We start from the raw sequence: 24,807 nt of genomic DNA, 5'->3' as shown, positions 1-24,807 counted from the left end.
CGATCCCTAGAGGCCGCGGAGACTCTACCTCCTCCTCGTCTATGCCACAGAGCGCCGATGACAGACATCGGAAGAAGGCTGCGAAGAAGCACCATCGTCGGTCGCCCATGGCGCATGGGACTGGCAGCTCCGGGACGTCGAGAGAGTACTCGACCCCCAAGAAGCGCCAGCGCCGGGAGGAGCGCTCCCCCTCTATCGAAGAGGTGTCGATGCGCAGGTCGTCAGGCACCCCGGTATCGTCTCCTGGACCCGGACAGCTTCCAGCACTGATGCCCGCACCGGCCCCCCTGCCTCTCCCGACAGCGGGCCTAGACGAGTGCCTCTGAGCCATCCTCCCGGGGATCCTGGAAGGGCTGATGAGCCAGGCCTTGCCGGCACCGGGGGTGCTTGCGCCCTCGGTGCTGTTGATGGAGGCGCCGGCGGGCTCAGGCCCTGTGATGCAGTCTAAGACACCGGCGCCGGTCTCGATCGCCACTCAGGTGGAATCCCCATCGACGTCGATGGAGGGAGCTTCGTCCCCGCCGGCGTGGGAGTCCACCTCTCGACACCGTCGTCGAGGACGTGGTTCCTCGGAGTCGAGACGGGCCCGGTTGTGGGCTGAGCTGAGAGAGCTCATGTCCGATACCGAGGAGGAGGCCTTGTGGGGGGAGAAGGAGGATCCCAGCTATTTCTCCTCAGAGGAGTCTGTGGGTCTTCCCTCCGACCCCACACCTTCACCGGAGAGGAAGGTCTCGCCTCCAGAGAGCCTCTCCTTTGCCTCTTTTGTCAGGGACATGTCTATTAGCATTCCCTTCCCAGTGGTCACCGTGGATGAGCCGAGGGCTGAGATGCTCAAGGTCCTCGACTATCCATCACCACCTAGAGAGTCTTCCACGGTGCCGTTACACAATGTCCTCAAGGAAACACTGCTTCGGAACTGGTTGAAGCCCTTATCTAATCGCACCATTCCCAAGAAAGTGGAGTCCCAATATAGAATCCACTCAGACCCAGAGTTGATGCGGCCTCAACTGCCTCATGACTCAGCGGTCATGGACTCTGCTCTCAAAAGAGCACGAAGTTCGAGGGATACTGCCTCGGCGCCCCCTGAGCGGGAGTCTCGTATTCTGGACTCGTTTGGGAGGAAGGCCTACCATTCTTTCATGCTCGTGACCAGAATCCAATCATGCCAGCTCTACACGAGCATCCACATGCGGAACAATGTGCGGCAACTGGCGGACCTGGTTGACAAGCTCCCCCCGGAGCAGTCCAGGCCTTTTCATGAGGTGGTCAGGCAGCTGAAAGCGTGCAGAAAATTCCTGACCAGGGGTATCTGACGCCTGTGATGGGGCATCCAGAGCTGCGGCCCAAGGTATAGTGATGCGCAGACTCTCATGGCTGCGTGCCTCTGACCTGGATAACCACACCCAGCAGCGGCTGGTGGATGTCCCTTGCAGGGGGGATAACATTTTCGGCAAGAAGGTCGAGCAGTTGGTGGACCAACTACACCAGCGGGAAACCGCTCTCGACAAGCTCTCCCACTGGGTGCCTTCAGCATCCACCTCCACAGGTGGACGTTTTTCCCGGCCCCGGCAGGCTGCACCCTACGCCTACAACAAGCGTAGGTACACCCAACCGGCCCGAAGGCCTCCTCAGGCACAGGGACAGTCCCAGCGTGCTCGTTCCCGTCAACAGCGTGCGCCTAAGCAGCCCCCCGTGCCTCCCCAGCAAAAGCAGGGGAAGAGCTTTTGACTGGATCCATGGGAACATAGCCACCATTAAAGTAGCCGTGCCGGACGGTCTGCCGGTCGGAGGGAGGTTGACAGTTTTTCACCAAAGGTGGCCTCTCATAATCTCCGACCAGTGGGTTCTCCAAATAGTGCGGTGCGGATACACCCTGAATTTGGCCTCTACCCCACCAAATTGTCCACCGGGAGCTCAATCCTTCAGCTCTCATCACAAGCAGGTACTTGCAGAGGAACTCTCCGCCCTTCTCAGCGCCAATGCGGTCGAGCCCGTGCCACCCGGGCAGGAAGGGCAGGGATTCTATTCAAGGTATTTCCTTGTGGAAAAGAAAACAGGGGGGATGCGCCCCATCCTAGACCTGAGAGGCCTGAACAAGTTCCTGGTGCGCGAAAAGTTCAGGAGGCTTTCCTTGGGCACCCTTCTACCCATGATTCAGAAAGATGATTGGCTATGTTCCCTGGATTTAAAGGATGCTTATACTCACATCCTGATACTGCCAGCTCACAGACAGTATCTTTGATTCCGCCTGGGGACACGTCACTTTCAGTATTGTGTGCTGCCCTTTGGGCTCGCCTCTGCACCACGGGTGTTCATGAAGTGTCTCGTGGTGGTTGCGGCGTACCTACTCAAGCTGGGGGTGCATGTGTTCCCGTATCTCGATGATTGGCTGGTAAAGAGCACCTCAGAGGCGGGAGCTGTTCGGTCCATGCAGTGTACTATTGATCTACTGGAGTTGCTGGGGTTTGTGATAAATTACCCGAAGTCCCATCTCCAGCCAGTTCAATCTCTGGAATTCATAGGAGCTCTGCTGAATTCACAGACGGCTCAGGCCTATCTTCCCGAGGTGAGAGCGCAGAATCTCCTGTCCCTCCCTTCCCAGGCCAGAGTGTCCCAGCAGATCACAGCTCGGCAGATGTTGAGACTCCTGGGCCATATGGCCTCCACAGTCCATGTGACTCCCATGGCTCGTCTTCACATGAGATCAGCTCAATGGACCCTAGCTTCCTAGTGGTGCCAGGACACCGGGAATCTAGAAGATGTCATTCGCCTGCCCATCAGTTGTCGCAATTCGCTGCGCTGGTGGACAATTCGAACCAATTTGACCCTGGGACGTCCATTCCAAATTCCTCAGCCCACAAAAGTGCTGACGATGGATGCATCTCGCCTGGGGTGGGGAGCTCATATCGATGGGCTCCACACCCAGGGGATGTGGTCTCCCCAGGAACATGGTCTTCAGATCAACCTCCTGGAGCTCTGAGCGGTCTGGAACGCACTGAAGGCCTTCAGGGATCGGCTGTCCTACCAAATTATCCAAATTCGGACAGACAATCAGGTTGCAATGTATTACATCAACAAGCAGGGGGACACCGGATCTCACCCTCTCTGTCAGGAAGCCATCAGGATGTGGCATTGGGCAAGCCAGTATGGCATGCTTCTCCAAGCCACATACCTGGCAGGCGTAAACAACAGTCTGGCCGACAGGCTGAGCAGACTCATGCAATCGCATGAATGGTTGCTCCATTCCATAGTGGTACACAAGATCTTCCTAGAGTGGGGCACTCCCTCGGTGGACCTTTTCGCTTCACAGACCAATCACAAGCTGCCTCGGTTCTGTTCCAGACTTCGGGCACACGGTAGACTGGCGTCGGATGCCTTTCTCCTCCATTGGGGGACGGGCCTCCTGTACGCTTATCCTCCCATACCTTTGGTGGGGAAGACCTTACTGAAGCTCAAGCAAGACCGCGGCACCATGATTCTGATCGCGCCTTTTTGGCCCCGTCAGATCTGGTTTCCTCCTCTTCTGGAGTTGTCCTCCGAGGAACCGTGGAGATTGGAGTGTTTTCCGACTCTCATTTTGCAGAACAATGGAGCGCTTCTACACCCCAACCTTCAGTCTCTGGCTCTCACGGCCTGAATGTTCAGGGCGTAGACTTTGCCTCGTTGGGTCTCTCTGAGGGAGTCTCCCGCGTCTTGCTTGCCTCCAGGAAGGATTCCACTAAAAAGAGTTACTTTTCTAAGTGGAAGAGGTTTGTCGTTTGGTGTGAGAGCAAGGCCCTAGAACCTCGTTCTTGTCCTGCACAGACCCTGCTTGAATACCTTCTACACTTATCAGAGTTGGGTCTCAAGACCAACTCAGTAAGGAATCAGCTTAGTGCAATTAGCGCTTACCATCATCGTGTAGAGGGTAAAGCCATCTCTGGAGAGCCTTTAGTCGTTCAATTCATGAGAGGCTTGCTTTTGTCAAAGTCCCCTGTCAAGCCTCCTGCAGTGTCATGGGATCTCAACATCGTCCTCACCCAGCTGATGAAACCTCCTTTTGAGCCTCTGAACTCCTGCCTTCTGAAGTACTTGACCTGGAAGGTCATTTTCTTGGTGGCAGTCACTTCAGCTCGTAGGGTTAGTGAGCTGCAAGCCCTGGTAGCTCATGCTCCTTATACAAAATTCCATCATAACAGAGTAGTCCTCCGCACTCACCCTAAGTTCCTGCCAAAGGTGGTGTCGGAGTTCCATCTTAACCAGTCAATGCGTCTTGCCAACATTCTTTCCCAGGCCGCATACCTGCCCTGCTGAACGTCAGTTGCACACATTGGACTGCAAAAGAGCATTGGCCTTCTACCTGGAGCAGACACAGCCCCACAGACAGTCCGCCCAATTGTTTGTTTCTTTCGACCCCAACAGGAAAGGGGTCGCTGTCGGGAAACGCACCATCTCCAATTGGGAAGCAGATTGCATTTCCTTCACTTATGCCCAGGCTGGGCTGACTCTTGAGGGTCATGTCACGGCTCACAATGTTAGAGCCATGGCTGCGTCAGTGGCCCACTTGAAGTCAGCCACTATTGAAGAGATTTGCAAGGCTGCGACGTGGTTATCTGTCCACACTTTCACATCACATTACTGCCTCCAGCAGGATACCCGACGCAACAGTTGGTTCGGGCAGTCGGTGCTGCAGAATCTGTTTGGGGTTTGAATCCAACTACACCCTCCAGGACCCGATTTTATTCTGGTCAGGCTGCACTCTCAGTTAGTTGTTCTTCGTAGGTCAATTTCTGTTATGACCTCGCCGTTGTGAGGTTCAATTGACCTGGTTTCTTGTTTTGAGTGAGCCTGAGAGCTAGGGATACCCCAGTCGTGAGAACAAGCAGCCTGCTTGTCCTCGGAGAAAGCGAATGATACATACCTGTAGCAGGTGTTCTCCGAGGACAGCAGGCTGATTGTTCTCACCTACCCTCCCTCCTCCCCTTTGGAGTTGCGTTTTTTTCCTCATTTCTTTGCTTGTCATTCAACTGAGCGGGAACAGTCACGCATGGGCGGGAAGCCAGCTGCGCATGCGCGGTGGGCGTGCCCTGCGTGCGGGACCTCCCGCGAGATTTTTACTCTGGTTTGAGGGGCTGCCGTGGACGTCAACCCAGTCGTGAGAACAATCAGCCTGCTGTCCTCGGAGAACACCTGCTACAGGTATGTATAATTCGCTATCCTCAGAGACTACCTCCTACAAGTAAGTAACTTTGTTTTGCCAGTAGGGCCTGTTCACTAATGTGTGTTAAAGAGCAATAATGCACGTTAATGGATTAACACAGGTTAGGTTGATAGGCATAACTAATTAGTAAATCTAGTGCTTAGATTATAAGCCATCTGGAGAATTTCCTTCTGCAATGATTTTATTTAGTATCTTGATGGCACCATTGGGAAGGAAATTAGAAGAGAGGGGGTTTGTCATTTATATATGCTAACGATCTGACATACTGATCAATATCAAACAATGGCTAGATACAATGGAAACATAGGTCTCAATTTTTAAATTAAAAGTTAAATTGGGAAAAGATGCACAAAACTTACCATCCTATTAACATTTGCTTTAGACTGGTTCTGGCCAGTTTAAAGCAAATGTTATTTAGTAATCAGTGCACAAAGGGGTTTTCTGTGGCTCTAATGTGTGCCGTTAGCAGCCATCGAGAACCCCATACAAATAAGCTCATTAGTATTTTAATGAGCATTCCAGGCGATACATAGCTCCAGAGCACCTCTAACGAGCTAATTTTACAGCTGTTCTGGAGATGTTGGAAAAGGAAGGAAACGCAAGCAGGCAGCTGCAAAGGCTGCCTGCTTTTGCTCCCTACCTTCCCCCCCTGTGACCTCCCCCCCAACAGGCAATTTCCTGGTGGTCTAGTGGACCCCAGACCCCCCCCCCCCCCCCCGCACCAGACACCAACCCCCACCCCCCTCTCTACAAACTTCCCTGGTGTTCCAATGGACCCTAGACCCCCCCCCCCCCCAATGCCTCACCCCCTCCCGACAAAATTCCCTGGTCAATCCTAGATCCTTCAACTCCCACCCCAACAAAATTCCCTCAGTGGATTGCACACCGCATTGATGCCTCCTGATCCCCCTTTCCCTGTCAAAATCCTCTGGTGGTCCAGTGGACTACAACCCCACCCCCAGAAACAAATGACCCTGGTGGTTTAGTGACCCCTGCCCTCCCTGGTACCTTATAAAAAAGTTGGGCAGGAGCAACAGCTCCTCCCTCGGCGCCACCACTTTGAAATGGTGGTGCCCAGCCCCTGTCTGGTGCATTCTGGGATGCACAGGGCGGGGCTAAACACAACTCAAGCTCACAAACAGCGAGTGATGCACAAAGAGCATTCTGTGCATCTCATTTACATGTGAACCCCTTTGTGCATCACTTGCTGTTTGTGACTCGCTAAAGTTTAGCAAGGCAACCTTTGTGCATCGGGCCCTAAATGTTTAGTGGAAACAAGTCCATTCCGCCCATCTCATACTAGTTTTATCATTGATCAAGTTAGCTATCCATTGGAATCAAGCCTGAAAATATTAGGAATAATTATTGATCAACATCTAACATTTGATTTCCAAGTATCTGCACTATCAATAAAGTTGTGGAAATTAAAAAGAATCAGACTTTTTTTTTCTGTTGCGACATTTTGTAAATTGGTGCAAACACTAGTACTGTCCTAGATTGACTAATGCAGTACTGTTTATGCAGATTGTAAAAGCTTGACCTTAAAGAAATTACAAACCAATCAAAATACTGCAGCACGTCTGATTTAGAGTCTCGTGCTATGATAGTGTCACCATTATTTCACACTTTGCACGGGCTTCCTATAAAAGCTACAGTTACTTTTAAACTTTATTTTTGTTTTTCAAATATTGTATAATCCCCCATTATAATGGGGATTATTAGATTGGTGGGAGCCCCTCTGTAGAGTCACTGGGGGGAGGGGATTAGGAATGGAGATATGAGAAACCCAGCCCTAAGGGGATTGTTTGTGGGAAAGTGCTGAGGGAAATGTCCCTGGTTGTTGAATGACAGTAGGGGTGGAGTTTAAAGTTTATAAATTTTGTTGTTGGGCGGAGCATGGGGTCTTTGGTTGCCTCTACCCTTGCCGGAACCCTTGTGGAGAGAAGTGTTTCCTGGTTGGGTTCAAGAAAGTACGGTTGAATTAAGTGGATGTTTCCGCCAGTAACAGGATTAACCGTGAGCTGGAAGAGTGCTCCAGGTGGGAAGCATGCATTGAGAAGAAAATAGAATAAAAGTTTATTGTATGACTATACTAAGGTGAATATTTGCTCAGTGTTATTGCTGGTATAAGAATACATATTTCGACTTATCCCTGGGATTGGTAGAATGTAATCTTGCCACTCTTTGGGATTCTGCTAGGCGCTTGTGACCTGGATTGGTCACTGTTGGAATAGATGAACCATCGGGCTATTCTTATCTTCTTATGTAACTCTCTCTCTCTCTCTCTCTCTCTCTCTGTGACAGAAGCAAATATTATTGTGGTTTTGACTTACTCTTGTTTGTTTTCAGTAAAAGGGTTTGTGAATACATTGTATTTTTTAAAATTATTATCCAAATTTCCAAATCCAGGAGCAGCAGAGAAGAGCTCCAAACATGGGGCAGAGGATCGAACTCAAAATATTATCATGGCCATGAAAGACAGAATGAAAATTCGGGAGAGGAACAAACCAGAGATTTTTGAACTTATACGAGATGTATTTGCTGTTGGCAAAGTGGCTCATGCTCAACAAATGAAGACAATAAAACAGAGCGTACTAGATGGCACTTCCAAATGGTCAGCCAAGATCACCAGTACTGGTAAATGATGATATAAATTTGTATCCAAATTCATTTTAAAATCAATGTGAAAGGGATAGAATATTATAGATCTGAGAAATACAAAACAATAAAGATAGACAAGACCAGGAAAATGTGTGGAAGGATGGCAAATATGTATTAGGATGAGAAGAGTAGAGTGAGTGGATGCAGTTCTAGGAAATAAGGCATGCAAGGCCACTCTACTGGCAAAACTTGAAAACTGAAAATCAGAAAAGCTTTATTAGCTGGACTTGAAGGTTTCATGCCGTTCTGGCCATGGTGCTAATCTCTAAAGGAAAAGAAGATAAGCCTTTTTGATGCCAGACTTTGGCCTTTATTAGTGATGAGTGAATGAATTTGGGAGGCACAAATCAGAAGAGAGAAATAATTGTAGGAGAGATATATTTAGAAAAAAACAATCTTCCTTCCATCTTAAGATTTGCATACATGTCCTGTGGGGGGAGGGGGCAGCCCTCATTTTGTACTTCATTTTCTTTGGCTTGAAGTCAACTGAATTCAAAGATAAGTCTGCAAATGTTTTATTCATGAGAGGAAGCGAACAGACAGTTTGAATATGCTTTTTAGCTTAATATTATCAAATCAAAACGAATCAAACCTACAGGCCTTGGATACTTCAGTATGTTGTGGGACAGATTTGTCCCAGTTTTGCACAGGTTCAATGATCATCTTTATGCCGACGACACCCAGCTTTATCTCTCCACACCAGACATCACTGCAGATACCCAGGCCAAGGTATCGGCCTGCTTATCCGTCATTGCTGCCTGGATGTCCAACCGCCACCTGAAACTGAACATGGCCAAGACCGAGCTTATTGTCTTCCCACCCAAACCCACTTCTCCCCTCCCTCCACTCTCTATCTCAGTGGATAACACCCTCATCCTCCCCGTCTCATCTGCCTGCAACCTTGGAGTCATCTTCGACTCCTCTCTCTCCTTCTCTGCGCATATCCAGCAGATAGCCAAGACCTGCCGCTTCTTCCTCTACAACATTAGCAAAATTTGCCCTTTCCTCTCTGAACACACCACCCGAACTCTCATCCACTCTCTCATTACCTCTCACCTTGACTTCTGTAACCTACTCCTCACTGGCCTCCCACTTAGCCATCTAACCCCCCTTCAGTCCGTTCAGAACTCTGCTGCACGTCTTATCTTCCGCCTGGACCGATATACTCATATCACCCCTCTTCTCAAGTCACTGCACTGGCTTCCGATTAGGTACCGCACACAGTTCAAGCTTCTCCTACTAACCTACAAATGCACTCGATCTGCAGCCCCTCCCTACCTCTCTACCCTCATCTCCCCCTACGTGCCTACCCGTAACCTCCGCTCTCAAGACAAATCCCTCCTTTCAGTACCCTTCTCCACTACCGCCAACTCCAGGCTCCGCCCTTTCTGCCTCGCCTTAGCCCATGCTTGGAATAAACTCCCTGAGCCCATTCGCCAGGCCCCCTCCCTGCCCATCTTCAAATCCTTGCTCAAAGCCCACCTCTTCGATGTCGCCATCAGCACCTAACCACCATACCTATGGCTTACATAGAAGCCACATTGAGCCTGCAAATAGGTGGGGGAATGTGGGATACAAATGCAATAAAATAAATAAAATACCATACCATATTCAGGAAATCTAGACTGCCCAACTTGACATTTCGTCCGTTAGATTGTAAACTCCTTTGAGCAGGGACTGTCCTTATTTGTTAAACTGTACAGCGCTGCGTAACCCTAGTAGCGCTCTAGAAATGTTTAGTAGTAGTAGTTGTTCCAGTTTTCCCCATTGATAGAATTGGAATATTTTTACTGTTAAATCTGGACCTAATCTTGCAGTTGATCAAAACTGAAACGTAGGCTAACAGACCACACATCTTGCTAAAACTCAAACAAATAATGTAGAAATACTTTCACATTTTCATAAAATGAGTTCTGATGGAAATTTAGATGACCTGGTCTGAATCTTTACTACAGTACAGGCCAAAATATTTGTTCCTTCCAAGATAGTGACATGTTTTTCAGCACTTCAGTTTCAATCATCTGTACTTCTAATAGATATGTTGGTTTTTTTATTTTATTTTTTTCTAATTGCAAGTTGAATGTAAAGTCATAACTGTGATTTTGATCATTTCTACCTATTGAATTATCTCATTGTTACTGTGTATTTTTCATAGTGGTGTGTGCTCAGGGCTTACAAGCAAAGGACAAGACTGGATCCAGTGATCCTTATGTTACTGTTCAAGTTGGCAAAACAAAAAGGAGAACGAAAACCATCTATGGCAATCTAAACCCTGTCTGGGAGGAGAAATTTCACTTGTAAGTGTAACACACTATCTCTTTTTCTGCCATTACAGTGTAGTATCTACCTTTATCTCTAATAACTGTAAACACCTATGAATTATCTGCAGTGGCGATATCCATACACTGTAGTTAAGTGGTGTGGTAGCCGTGTTAGTTTACTTTTAAGGGTAATTAAGCAAAAAAAAAAAATGTCTAACATGGAAAAGTAAGGTGGGGTGGGGGTGAGAAACAGGGAGAGATGAATGAGTGATCAGAGGATTACAAAGCAGTATAATTTTATGATTTATAATGAGATAGGAAACCCAGGTCTTTGTCCTATGTAATGGTTAGCAAAGTATTTCATCGTTTTAACGTCAACTGTTTTATGTTCCTGGATGGTTTTGAATTTTCCTTTTCGTATTCTTACCATAAGTTGGTAATATAGTACTATGGTCTTGCATAATGCTGTTCTACATAGGTGTTACTCTGGTTAGCACTGAGGTGTTTAATGCGGTGCCTCTGTAAGTTCAGTCTTTTCTTAAGCTTCTGGCCTGTCTCTCCAACATAGCATCCTTCTTCATGTTTGTTGCATTGAAGAATATATACTACATTTGAAGATGAGCATGTTTAGGATCCTTGTGTTCAATGTTTTTCCAATGTGAGTGACTGGGGTCCATTGATAGCTGCTGGCATAGTTTGTAGCCTGGTATATTGCAGAGATGTGTGGCATTCTCTTTTTCAATTTTTATTGGGAGTTTGCTTTTTAATAATTTTTGCTTCAGATTAGATGATTGTCGGAAGACCAGCATAGGTGGAGCTGGGAATATGTCTTTAAGTAATTTATCCTCCTGGAGTAGTGGCTGTAGATCTTTTATGGTGATTCTCCAGCTCTGGATTATAGGTCACTACAAGGGACATTCTCTCTGTGCTTTTCTTTTCTTTGTACTGCAATAGGTTGTTCCTAGATATTTTCAGGGAAGAGGCAATCATTATATCCTTTTTGTTTAAGGGATTCAGTCACTTTTGGGCCAACAAAGCATTTTCCAGGTCACCCTGGAATGTCATCCCTGTCATATAAAAGTTCAAAATCCTCTGTGCATAACTTGAAAGAACTTGAGGCAATTCTGTTGAAAGGGCTGAAACAGATATAATACATTGGCAGGGTCATCATTTTGAAAGATTCTGTTCTTCCTATCCATGGTAGCATCATCCTTCCCCACCTCTACAGCTTTTTATTTGTTTTTTTGAAACATTAGTTTTTATTGAGGTTCCAAATATATATGAGTGTTGTCACCATCACTCAATGCATATCTGGTATTCATTTACAACAGCAAAATCACAGTGCTACCCATTAGAATCTAAAATTCAATAATGACTACTTCATCATCAAGCAATCATCTCCTCTCCCTCTCCTCCTCTTCCCTCCCCTCCCCAATATCCATCTCCTCTTGTTTCTAGCCATACCCTTCCCTCATATCTCCAACTGAGCACAAACAGATAATTAAAGAAGCAGTGGTGAATATTCCTTACCACAGCATTTGTAATATTAAGCAATAAATCTACTAAAACTGTTTACTCCGCCGACTTCCAGCCATCCTGCCCCCTTCAAAGGACCCCTTAATATTCTGTTGTCTACAGTGGTCAGCATCCAGGTTTATCCATTGCCAAATGCTTTACATTACAATACAAATGCTCTTGTATTCCGCAGGTACCTTGAAATTCTATGCAAATTCCAAAACTAAGGGAGCCAAGTAATCCCTGGGAAGAAAAAGACGATAAAATTTATCTTTTAAAGAGGAATGATTCCAGAGCCTTTTGAAATACCAAATAGTTTTTTTTAAACCTGTTGGAAACAGTTCTCATCTTGTTCACTGTGATCTCCTAAACATGCACATGTAAATTCAAAAGACTATAATCCTGCACATCAGTATCCACCAGAGGACTCTGTTCTTTTTCAGAAATTACACTTTATTGCAAATGTATCTTATTTACTTGCATTTTGCAGTAAAAAATCAGAAGTTTTCCATCCTAAGGTTTAGTTTATTTATTCGGAGCTTGATATACCACCCTTCACAGGGCATCAGAGTGGTTTACAGTAATATCCAGAGAGGAAAAGATCTCCCATCAAAATTCAGAGAAAGAGAATAGCAGGGGAAGAGTAGCTCCCCCCAAAGGGGGGAAAGCCAAGGTGAAAAAGTGGTCCTTCAAAAGCAGCTGAAAAACAGGGATAAGACTGCTTAGCAATGAGGTCTGTAGAGAGAGCATTCCAAAAGGTTAGGGCCAAACAAAAAAAAAGGTCAAGCGCCAGGTGGACTCAAGTTGAGAAGAACGGGTGGGAGGAAGGGAGTGGCAGAAGATAAGGGCTTGAACGAAGGACTCGAGAAGGAGTATAAGGAGAGATCAGTGTGGACTGTTAAGGGGGACAGCCAGTATAGTGTGTCTTATGAATCAAAGTAAGGCGCTTAAACTGGATGCGAAATGAAACAGGTAGTCAGTGATGATGAGCTAGTAGAAGTGAGACATGGTCAAACTTAAGGCAAGAGATCTCAAAGTTTTGAGCTCTGCAGCTGAAGGAGAGGGTAGAGTTTTGGGGAGAGAGACTGTTATCAGAGAGATGGAGATGTTTGGCTGATGGATTGGAGTAGTTTTAGAAGTAGAATACAGAGTTTGTTCAATAGGGTAAAAAATAAGTTCAGTTCAGGGGAGCAGAGGGGAGAGTACATGTTCCTAAGACAAGATGGAAGCATCTATTTTGCCAGGGCAGGGAAGAACAAGAAGAAATATCCCCAAGGCCAGAGTACTGGACAAGGGAACCAACAGAGACAAAGCCTGAGACCAGCTCACAGAGGAGGTCATTGAGGGTAGGTCACACTTAGGTTGTGTAGTGGTATGTTGTCTGCTAATCACAGCATTGGTAAACAAAAGCCCAGTGACCACGTTCACTTAATATAGCAATTTATATTGACTCGTGATTGCCTAGGGGATATTCACTACAATAAGAAAACAGCACCTAACCCAAGTTCTTATTCAGCTGCTACTTTCCCAAGAAACACTATGCCAATATGTGAAATATATTTATTATATAGTTTCCAAGTTTTTTATATATTTTATATACCACCCTGGGAAGCACTATCTAGGCAGTTCACAATACAATAAAATTAAAGGAAAAGGAAAGGAACTACATGTGTTGAAAGGTAAGGAATAGATGGAGAAAAGAAAGAGAAAGAAGGGAGGGAGCAACGGGAAGGCTGCTGATGCCAAATAATGACCCTGGGGAGCATATGAGAAGAGAGCCCCATATGATTGGCAGACAGAGGTATAGAGTCTGGGTTATTCAGGGCCAGCATCCATGAATATGTGCGTTTTTAATGCTGGTTTAAAAGGAGAGTGAGAAGGCTCTAATCTGAGGGATAAGAGAAGAGCATTCCTTAGGGTGAGAGCCACCACACTCAAGATTCAATGGTGTGAATCGAGGGAACCAATGAGCGATTTTGCTGTGATGAATGAAGACATCATGTGGGTATGTATAAAATTCAGAAGACATGAAAGATATGGTGGCTGCTTGGAGTTATGAATCTTGTGAGTAAGAAACAGGATTTTATAAGTGATCTGATAGGTGTCTGGTAGCCAGTGTTCCTGGTGCAGGTCACAGTTGTATTTATGAGAATTAGTGATCTTAACTGCCATGTTTTACCTGCAGACGTCAAATGTCAGACACACGGGTTCCCTGCAGGAGCACATTACAGTAATCAAATTTACTGATGACAGATGCATACATGAGTACCTGAAGCACCTCTTGTGAGAATAGTTGTTGAGTAAAGCATGAGGATCTTAAAGAAGCATGAACTGATAATCACGGAGACCTGGTGCTTAAAAGTAAGATGGTCTAAGGTGACACCAGGAACCTTGACAATGAACTGTAGTGCAATAGTGTTCCCTGAAGTATTGATAGGAATTGCAAGTTTAGAGTCGTCCTTCCAAGAGAACAGGACAACTTGGGATTTATCTGGGTTGAGTTGTAGCCTATGGGAAGATAGACAGAGATGAGGCCGACCTTGGTTTTGAGTGCCAAGATTGCTAATACAGAGCTATGATCTAAGGTAGTAAGGATTTATATATCGTTGGCATATACAAAGGGGGTCAGTGTGAGAGATTCTATGAGTGAGGAACAGCGACATAAAGATAATGAAGAGGATGGGACCAAGAATGGCATCTTACCACATGAGAGAGAATATGTCTGGAACTGCAAATTCTGCCATAGGACAGAATTAGACCAGTTCTCGAGGTAGGAAGAGAACCATTTGTGTGCCGTGCCCGTAATACCTATATCATGTAAATGGAGAAGAAGCTTATGATAAATAAAATCAAAAGCGGCCGTCAGGTCCAGTGACAGAAGGAGGATGACTTTATTCTGGGCTAAGTGGTGGTGTATATACGTTGGAATACCTATCAGTGCTGTTTCCTTGCTTTGGTGCTGCCTAAATCCAGTGTGGTTGGGATATAGGGAGCTAGTTCGAGCCAGGAAATCCATTAATTGACTATAGATTCAATAATCTTCGAGGCAAATGAAAGATTGGATATAGGACGTAAATTATATAGGTGGGCCACACCAAGAGAAAGGGCTTTAATCTTCGGACGGATAAGTGATTGTTTCCATACTGAGGGGAAATGATCCAACTCCAAGCTATTGGTGATCATTGAGGAGAGAGGTATGGAAGCAGTATGTCTGAGGATTTTTTAATGTAATGTGAAGGAATGGGGTCATGGGGCTGTGGTAGTTTTAATCTTCTGAAATAGTGGAGGGAGAAGGGATATCAAATGTAGATAGGTTACTAGCATGCATTGCTGGCCAGGATGAAGACACAGATGTAGAAATGTTATGAGAAATTAGGGAGGCTAACAAACTGGATAACACAATAATGGTGATTTCAATTACCCTGATATTGACTGGATACATGTAACATCAGTGCATGCTAGAAAATGTGGGATACAAATATAACAAACTAATTACATTGGACCATTCTATATGCATATCCTTATCTTCTAAAAGTTTGTAACAAAGTTCACAATCAATACATTTTTAAGCTGTCGTACAGTATCTTTCCCTAGACATGACCTTAACATTGGTCAGCAACAATATAGAAAAAAGGTTCTTTTTCCATTCTAATGACACACCTCCCTCCCCAAGATCTTAAGCTTCTCCAACATTCTCCACACCTACACACATCTGTCTCACTGAAAGGTCCACTTCCCCTTCTCCCATCACTTGCCCAACAAATCACGCTAGATGCGAAAACATATTTTTGGGTCCAGTCTATTCAGGAAGAGTGTGGGTCACATGGCTGTTCTTGCACAATTTCATAAGATCACCCTACAGCCTGATCTAATTAGCAAGTATTGAAAACAGCACACAGCATAATTAGGGAGGGAGAAAATAAATCTTACAGGTAGCCCTTGTTTCAGTATTCAGACAGGTGCTCTGAAAAAACAAACATTAGGGGTCCAAGCCCCCCCCAACTTTCCTATACAAAGTAAGCCAGACCTTCCCTTCCATGGCAATATGTTGATAATTATAGGCCATCAGGGACACGTCACAGGGCCTAACATGAAGGAAGTCACAAGCCTGTGAAACAATCCTTCAGTAAATTAATGTCACTTCAGAAGCGGTATCAATGAGATCCTGACAAGGAAGCACATGTTGGAGGGTAATAGACAAGGTGTACCTCTGCTTCTGTGGTCATTGTTTCCCCAGGAAGTGTGTTTTCAGACGGAGTCCGTCGACAGGATCCACTTCAGTTCCATGGATGAGTTGGGAGCAGGAGAAGAGATGGTCTTCTCCTTGGCCGGGCTCTGGGCAGCAGCCACAGGCGGGGCAGTCATGGTACCAGCCGGTGGAGATGACACCTGGGGAGGAGTGAGCTGCATGGGAGGAGCAGAAGCATTATTTTTCCAGGACAAGGAAGTGTGTATAGCACTGACACTGTTTCTGCTGCTTAGGTTTTGATGAACATGGTTGCTTCGGAGCACCTCCTGCTGACTTCAGAGCATAAATTGTAAAGATAATCAGGAAATCAGCAGGTAGATGAAGGGCTCAGCTCAGAGAGAGAAGGAGGAGTTTGCAGGGGAAGGCCACAAGGAGTAAAGCTTGCACACTAAGCAAGAGTGGCTGCAGTCACATGCTGGACTACAATATGCTTTGCTCCCACACTAATAAAGAAGTAAGTACTTGCTGCTGCTGCTACTACTACTACTACTATTTATCATTTCTATAATGCTACAAGGCATACACAGCGCTGTACACCATACACAAAAAGACAGTCCCTTCTCAAAGAGCTTACTTGCTGCACTGAAAATCCCAAAAAAGAACAGTATTACCTATGTGTGAAAGAACAGTGTGTTTTAAGCCTGTAAAATTGCCTTTATTAATTCTGAAATGCAGCTGGTGCATGTTTATGTTAAAGCTGTTATAGAAAATTGAATGCCCTCTTTTAGTTCACTCAGTGAAGAAATGAATCTACAGTACTCTGAGCAATATACTTTTAAAAGTTGTTGACTGGGTTCTGATTGGCTCAGGAGCTCATTTTTCTTTTGAACAGTGCTGGCTGTTTCTTCAGTCTTAGCCCGGGAGAAAAAAGAGAGAGAGATCTCTTTGCTGAGGCTCAGTGCATTATATGTCCTGATCTCCCCAGGTACTTTTTAGGAAGTAACAACTGTTTAGTTAGTGTTATAATTGATCCATATTTCAGATACCTGTTATTGTATACTGATCGCACATTTTTGTTCATGGTTCAGTTTTTAAGATGACAAATAATTGTTTATTGCCTCTGCTTGTCTGGAGTGGTAAAGTATCCTGGTGGTTTTTGTATTGGGTCTGTGAGTGCTTTCTGGGAACTGTGGGACCACTGGGAATGTGGCTGCAGTAACCTAGAAATCACTGGGGATAATTTGAGAGCGGGAGACTCACCCAAAGATGGTTGTAACCCAGTCAGTGGGAGGAGGGTGCTAGTGTAGAGCACAAGCTGCAGGTGGACCTGAGTTGTGCTGGGGATAGACCCTCTAAGTGGCCATGGGGTAACCCCATGTGAATGAATAGGCGTTTCGTAACAGACCTGTCTTTTTTTTTTTTTTTAGCAGAAGTGGGATTGTCACACTCAGTACGTGGAGTGAGGGTCACCATTCACTGAGTAGTTCAGAGGCTTTTTTTTTTTTTTTAAATCTATAACCTCCAGACACAGAGCATAGTGAGCAAGTTCAGCAGTAACAGGGTCCCTTTTCTGTTAAGGTTTTTTTTTGTAGTGTTAGAAGATTAGCAGCGTGCTGATGGCGACTGGCAGCAGCCAGCAGACACTGGAGATGCTTGTCCTAACACAAGAGTAACCAGATGGCCTCAGCGAGGAGGAGACACATGACCGGCCTGCGCAGATTTCTCCTGAGGGGAGACCTGACTCCTTGTGGACAACGGCTCATGATTTGGCAGGGCCAGGTGCCACACCAGCTGAGATCCGGCAGATCTACATGATAGAGCAACAGTGGCTAGATCAGCTGCGACGAGAGGAACAGGAAGAGCGACAGTGGCTGGAACAATAGCAGCTGTGGCGAGAGGAGCAGGAAGAGCGGGAACGAGAACGTGAATTCCATCAGTAGCATGAAGAGCATGAGCAGGAATTCCAGTTGCAGAAAATGAAGTTTGAGACGGCAGTGGCTCACATTCAAAGCTCCAGCCCAACCCCTGATCTAAGGCTCGAGGCTCGAGGCAGGATCCACAGCCCAGGTTGGGCCCAACTTGGTTTTGCAGTTTGATGATACCAGAGGTGATATAGATGGATATCTAACTGCCTTTGAAAAATGTGCTGCCTCATTGAGATTCCTCAGAAAGACTGAGTGTGTTATCTGGGAGGAAAGCTGACTGGTAGAGCACTTGACGTGCTCCCAGTTTGAGGAGGTGCACAAAGTTGTGAACCATTGTGGCATTACCCCTGAGACCTACAGACTAAAGTTGCAGACTTTGCAAAAGGGGGTGGATGATACAGCAAGTTTGTAATCCACCTAAGATACTAGCACCAGCGATGGCTCAGTGGATCTGAAGTTAGAACCCTTGAGGACTGCCAAAACCTGATGGTTCTGGAGCAGTTTCTTCAGCGTTGTCGTCCAGAGGTGAGGGAACATGTTCAAGATCACCAGCCCAATACTCCAGAGAAAGCGGCTGAGTTTGCTGACATCTTTATGGCTAACTGGTTGGCAAAGAGAAGCCGTCCTTATCCACAGCAGTTGGAGTCTAAGGGCAGCCAAGGCGTAAGCCAAATTTCCCTGCAACCTCCGAGACTGACAGCAAATCCTCCAGTGTTCCCCAAAAACCTAAAGACTTAAGGCATGAACGTCCTTCTTACTAGTGTGGGTGCACAGGACGTTTCAAAGCAGATTGTCCAAATAATCCCAAGCCTGCACTAAAGAGCCTTTCGGTTCCTGCACCTAAGCTGGCAGCTTTCATGGATGGCTCCAGTACCCTGAAGGAGGCCCAGGCAGTTGCCACAGCACAAAGTTACTGGTCAGTCATCATGCAAGGAAGCAGATGGGCTTCCACAGAACCCCAGTAATTGTGAATTGGATCCTTTTGAACACCGGCTCTAGAATGACTTTGTTACATAAGTACATAAGTAATGCCATACTGGGAAAAGACCAAGGGTCCATCGAGCCCAGCATCTTGTCCACGACAGCGGCCAATCCAGGCCAAGGGCACCTGGCAAGCTTCCCAAATGTACAAACATTCTATACATATTATTCCTGGGATTTTGGATTTTTCCAAGTCCGTTTAGTAGCGGTTTATGGACTTGTCCTTTAGGAAACCGTCCAACCCCTTTTTAAAATCTGCTAAGCTAACCGCCTTCACCACATTTTCCGGCAATGAATTCCAGAGTTTAATTACACGTTGGGTGAAGAAAAAGTTTCTCCGATTTGTTTTAAATTTACTACACTGTAGTTTAATCGCATGCCCCCTAGTCCTAGTATTTTTGGAAAGCGTGAACAGACGCTTCACATCCACCTGTTCCACTCCACTCATTATTTTATATACCTCTATCATGTCTCCCCTCAGCCGTCTCTTCTCTAAGCTGAATAGCCCTAGCCTCCTTAATCTTTCTTCATAGGGAAGTCGTCCCATCCCCGCTATCATTTTAGTCGCTCTTCGCTGCACCTTTTCCAATTCTACTATATCTTTCTTGAGATGCGGCGACCAGAATTGAACACAATACTCAAGGTGCGGTCGCACCATGGAGCGATACAACGGCATTATAACATCCTCACACCTGTTTTCCATACCTTTCCTAATAATACCCAACATTCTATTCGCTTTCCTAGCCGCAGCAGCACACTGAGCAGAAGGTTTCAGTGTGTTATTGACGACGACACCCAGATCCCTTTCTTGGTCCGTAACTCCTAACGTGGAACCTTGCATGACGTAGCTATAATTCGGGTTCTTTTTTCCCACATGCATCACCTTGCACTTGCTCACATTAAACGTAATCTGCCATTTAGCCGCCCAGTCTCCCAGTCTCGTAAGGTCCTCTTGTAATTTTTCACAATCCTGTCGCGAGTTAACGACTTTGAATAACTTTGTGTCATCAGCAAATTTAATTACCTCGCTAGTTACTCCCGTCTCTAAATCATTTATAAGTATATTAAAAAGCAGCGGTCCTAGCACAGACCCCTGAGGAACCCCACTAACTAACCTTCTCCATTGTTACAATCAGAGCCAGTGCCGGAAGATGCTATTCTACTGGGGCGCACTGTAGAGGTAGTACTAGCCAATAGATCCAGAGAGACTGTACCCATTGCTCAAGTATTCCTGGATTGGGGTACCAAACCTGGATACAGAGAAATAGGCATAATGAAAAACATGCTGGTACCAATGCTGTGTGGGACACATGGTTTGTGTGTTGGGTCTGCGAGTGCTTTCTGGGAACTGTGGAACCACTGGGAGTGTGGCTCCAGTAGCCTAGAAATCACTGGGGATAATTTGAGAGTGGGAGATTCACCCAAAGACAGTTGTGAGCCAGTTGGTGGGAGGAAGGTGCTAGTGTAGAGCACAAGCAGCAGGTGCAGGCAGACCTGAGCTGTGCTGGGGATAGACCCTTTAAGTGGCTGTGGGGTAACCTCAGGCGGGTGACTAGGCGTTTTGTGACACATTTATGTCTCTATTATAAAGAATTGATACAAAGCATGTGCACACTAGAGGGGGAAGAACCACCCATAGCTGGCTGTACGTAAGTATTGCCGTACTGGGACAGACTGACGGTCCATCAATCCTAGCATCCTGTTTCTGAGTGACCAATCCCAAGTACCTGACAAGATCCCAAAACTATACAATACATTTTATTCTGCTTAACCTAGAAATAAGCAGTGAATTTTCCCCAAGTCTATTTTGGTAATGGCTTATGGACGTTTATTTTAGGAAGCTATCCAAACCTTTTTTAAAACCCTGCTAAGCTAACTGCTTTTACTACATTCTCTGGCAACGAATTCCAGGGTTTAATTACATGATGAATAAAGAAATACTTTCTCTGATTCCTTTTTAAATGTACTACTTTGTAGCTTTATTGCATTCCACTCCACTCATGATTTTATAGACCTCTATAATATCTCCCCTCAGCCGTCTTTTCTCCAAGCTGAAGAGCCCTAGCAACTTTAGCCTTACCTCATAGGGAAGTTGTCCCATCCTCTTTATCATTTTTGTTGCCCTTTTCTGTATCTTTTCTAACTCCACTATATCTTTTTTGAGATGCGGTGACCAGAATTGCACACAATATTCAAGGTCGGTCGCATTATGGAGCAATACAAAGGCATTATAACGCTTCATTTTTGTTTTCAGTTCCTTTCCTAATACCTAACATTCCATTTGTTTTCTTAGCTGCTGCCGCACACTGAGCAGAGAATTTCAATGTATCAAAGTTTCATCACAACAGAGTAGTCCTCTGCACGCATCCTAAGTTCCTTCCGAAGGTGGTGGCAGCGTTACATCTGAACCAGTCGATTGTCTTGCCAACATTCTTTCTCCGACCTCATTCCCATCCTGGCGAAAGCAGCTTTCACACCTTGGATTGCAAGAGAGCATTGGCCTACTACATGGAGCGGACAAGGCCCCGCAGATAGTCCGCCTAGCTTTTTGTTTCTTTTGATCCCAACAGGATAGGGGTTGCCATCAGAAAAGGCACCATCTCAATTTGGTAGGCAGAGTGCATTTCCTTCACTTATGCCTAAGCTGGGCTGGCCTTGAAGGGTCATATCACAGCTCATAATGTCAGATCCATGGCTGCGTCGGTAGCCCACTTGAGGTCAGCGTTCATTGAGGAAATTTGCAAGTCTGCAACGTGGTCTTCCATCCACACATTCACATCTCACTACTGCCTTGATTAGAAAACCTGACTCGAAAGTCAGTTTGGGCAGTCAGTGTTGCAGCATCTGTTTCGGGTCTAGAATCCAACTCCATCCTCCTAGGCCCATTTTATTGTGTTCAGGCTGCACCCTCGTTCAGATTGTATATAGTTTCAGGTTAATCTGTGTAATGTCTACATCGTTGCAAGGCCCAATTGACCAATGTTTCTTGTTTTGGGTTAGGCTGGGTGCTAGGGATTCCCCATCTGTGATAATAAGCAAGCCTGCTTGTCCTCAGAGAAAGTGAAGATACTTAACCTGTAGCAGGTATTCTCTGAGGACAGCAGGCTTCTTATTCTCACAATCCCACATCTCCCCTTGGAGTTGTCTTTTTGGTATTTTAGTTTTTTTTTTAGCTTTTGATTAAACTGAGTCTGCGCATTCACGCGATGGGCAGGAAGGCACTGGCACATGTGCACTGGAGCGCAGCTCACACTCCTGAAAGCTCTATTTTTTACTATGGCAATATTGCCGGCTGGGCGATGTGGGAACGGCATCAACCCATCTGTGAGAATAAAAAGCCTGCTGTCCTCGGAGAATACCTGCTACAGGTAAGTATCTTCGCTTTATCTGAAGAACATCCCAACAATAAATCAATAGAATACCCACATAAATCCACATATAAGATATGATGAATACAAAAGTAATTATGCATGATGACAATACAACAATAGTAAAACTAGAAAACATATCATCCAAAGTTGGTAAATGCAGATGAATATGACACGGAATACACCAACTAATGCAGCATCTATTATGAAAACAAAAAGAACAACACTGAACAGTGAGAACATGGTTATATGATTATACTAGTCAATAATACAGTGTAAAAGTACTGGAAGGTATAACCAAATGTGACGATCACATCAGCTTCAGAAAAAAACAAACAAAACAATGTGCATATATATTAAATAAAACTAAAAGGGACTATGACTAACCAAAGCTTGCCAAATAAAATGAAAACTAAACCAAAAAACAAGAATAATGACACAATGATATGAAGTATGAAACTAGTATGACAGCACTACTGCTGTGTACTGGAGGTGAAAAGAAGCTCATAGGAGAAACAAAAAAATCATATAAGTAAACATCCAAAATCAACTAGTGACACAGTGGTTACATATATTGTGGGCTATAGTCTAATAAAAAACCGGAGCATCATTAAATTTATCACTAAACAAGGCAGAGATTTATTGAGAGATATAAGTTATGGCATCAGGTTTTCTCTTTTAGTGTGGTTTCTTGCATTGTATTGTTTTGCGGTCCTGTTCTACCTTTCTTTATCTGTCTTGCTTAGTGATTAGTCTAATGATGTGTCAGTTTTCTATTAATTTGTAACCATTGCGTCAAAGTTGGCATTGGATGTTTAGTGTGTTTTTGTTTTTCTTATGAGAATGTTTTTCACTTAGTACACAGTATTAATGTCTCCAAACCTCTTTTTGATATGAATATTTTTCTCTTGTTCATTGGTTTTCTCACGTTTATTTGTTTTAGTCATCATTTCATTAGGTTTTCTCATTTTACATATTCTATTCATATGTTTATTTTTTCCCTAGCTCATGTGATCATTTCACTATATAACTTTTTTATTTTCTATGGGATTGATATTGGCATTAATATTTATTTATTTTAGTGCATTTGTATCCCACATTTTTCCACAAGCGCAAGCACAATGTGGCTTACAACAGTGCAGGAAACAATACAATAGGAAAGGGAAAACATAGAATGACAGAATAGACAGAGAAAACATGAAGCGGTAAACTGTTCGGCAGGAGCCAGTGGATCAGAGACCCCGCCAACCAACAGCAGGAGAGTCAAATGGCCGGGCTCGGTAGGGAGTAAGCTTTTGAAAATAAGAATGTCTTTAGAAACTTTTTGAAGAGTGGATGGTCGGGAATCCCTTTTAATTGCTTCGGCAGGTCATTCCAAGATTTTGCACTGGTATATGGGAAAGATGAGGCAAACATACGCTTGTATCGAACTTTCCTGCTGCTGGGATAGTGAAGACAGAGGAAGTTGCGCGACGACGGCAGAGCATTTCTAGGGGGTAGATCAACCAGATTGAGCATGTATTCTGGGGCCTCACCAAATATGATCTTATGCGTTAAAGAACAGATCTTGAAGCTGATGCGATCTTTGATAGGGAGCCAGTGCAGTGCGAAACGCAATGGCTGTGCATGGGCAAAGCGCGATTTGCCTAGGATTAGTCTGGCAGCCGTGTTCTGGGCTGTCTGGAGCTTTCTTAGCAAGTAATCAGGGCAGCCAGCGTATATCCCGCTGCAGTAGTCCAAGTGAGAAAGGATGAGCCAGTGAATGAGAGTACGGAAGAGGTCTCTAGGCAGGCAAGGTCTAGTGCGCTTCAGCCGCCACATCGCAAAAAACATTCTCTTCGCCTTTGCCTTTTTCCCCTAATATTTATTTATTAGGGTTTATTTACCACCTTTATGAAGGAATTCACTCAAGGTGGTATACACTAAGAAGAACAGATCAAACATGAGCAACAGGCAATTACGGCAGTTAAAAATATTCATATAACAATACAAAGTATGACATAGTATACTACTTACAATGTCAACACAATAACGTAATAGAACATTTTAATTGATAGTGAAGGGTAAAGCAAAGATGGATCATATAGGTAGGTAAGAGAGTATCAGGCTCATTTTCGAAAGAGAAGGACGTCCATCTTTCAACATAAATTGGAACATGGATGTCCATCTCCCAGAGACGTCCAAATCGGTATAATCAAAATCCGACTTTGGATGTCTCCAACTGCAGTCCATCGCAAGGACGTCCAAATTTCAAGGGGGCATGTCGGAGGCGTAGCAAAGGCGGGACTGGGCGTGCCTAACATTTGGACATCTTTGACCCATAATCGAAAAAAGCAAGGACATCCATGACGAACACTTGGACGTTTTCACCCGGACGTGTTTGGTTTTTTTTATCAGTAATGCACAAAAAGGTGCCCAAAATGACCAGATGACCACCAGAGGGAATCGGGGATGACCTTCCTTTACTCCCCCAGTGGTCACTAACCCCCTCCCACCCTCAAAAAGCAACTTTAAAAATATTACGTTCCAGCCTCAGATGTCATACTCAGGTCTATGACAGGGCATGCAGGTCCCTGGAGCAGTTTTATTGGGTGCAGTGCACTTCAGACAGGTGGACCCAGGCCCATACCCCCCCCTACCTGTTATGTTTGTGGAGGAAACAGCGAGCCCTCCAAAACCCACCACAAATACACTGTACCCACATCTA

General features: G+C 45.2%; 1 protein-coding gene across 3 annotated transcripts in view; it reads left to right on the top strand.

Annotated features, from left to right (window-relative positions):
• The window catches only part of UNC13B (unc-13 homolog B), a 763,085-nt gene that overhangs the window by 462,420 nt on the left and 275,858 nt on the right, over positions 1-24,807 (top strand). For all 3 annotated transcript variants that reach the window (XM_030192818.1, XM_030192817.1, XM_030192819.1), the window contains 2 exons: positions 7,610-7,837; positions 10,017-10,158. In XM_030192818.1, coding sequence (XP_030048678.1) covers positions 7,610-7,837; positions 10,017-10,158 — 370 coding nt within the window. The remainder of the gene's footprint in view (positions 1-7,609; positions 7,838-10,016; positions 10,159-24,807) is intronic.

The sequence above is a fragment of the Microcaecilia unicolor genome, chromosome 2 (genome assembly GCF_901765095.1).
Source record: "Microcaecilia unicolor chromosome 2, aMicUni1.1, whole genome shotgun sequence".
NCBI lineage: Eukaryota > Metazoa > Chordata > Amphibia > Gymnophiona > Siphonopidae > Microcaecilia > Microcaecilia unicolor.
Note: the sequence above shows the minus strand (reverse complement) of the source record. Positions and strands in the feature narration are given on the sequence as shown.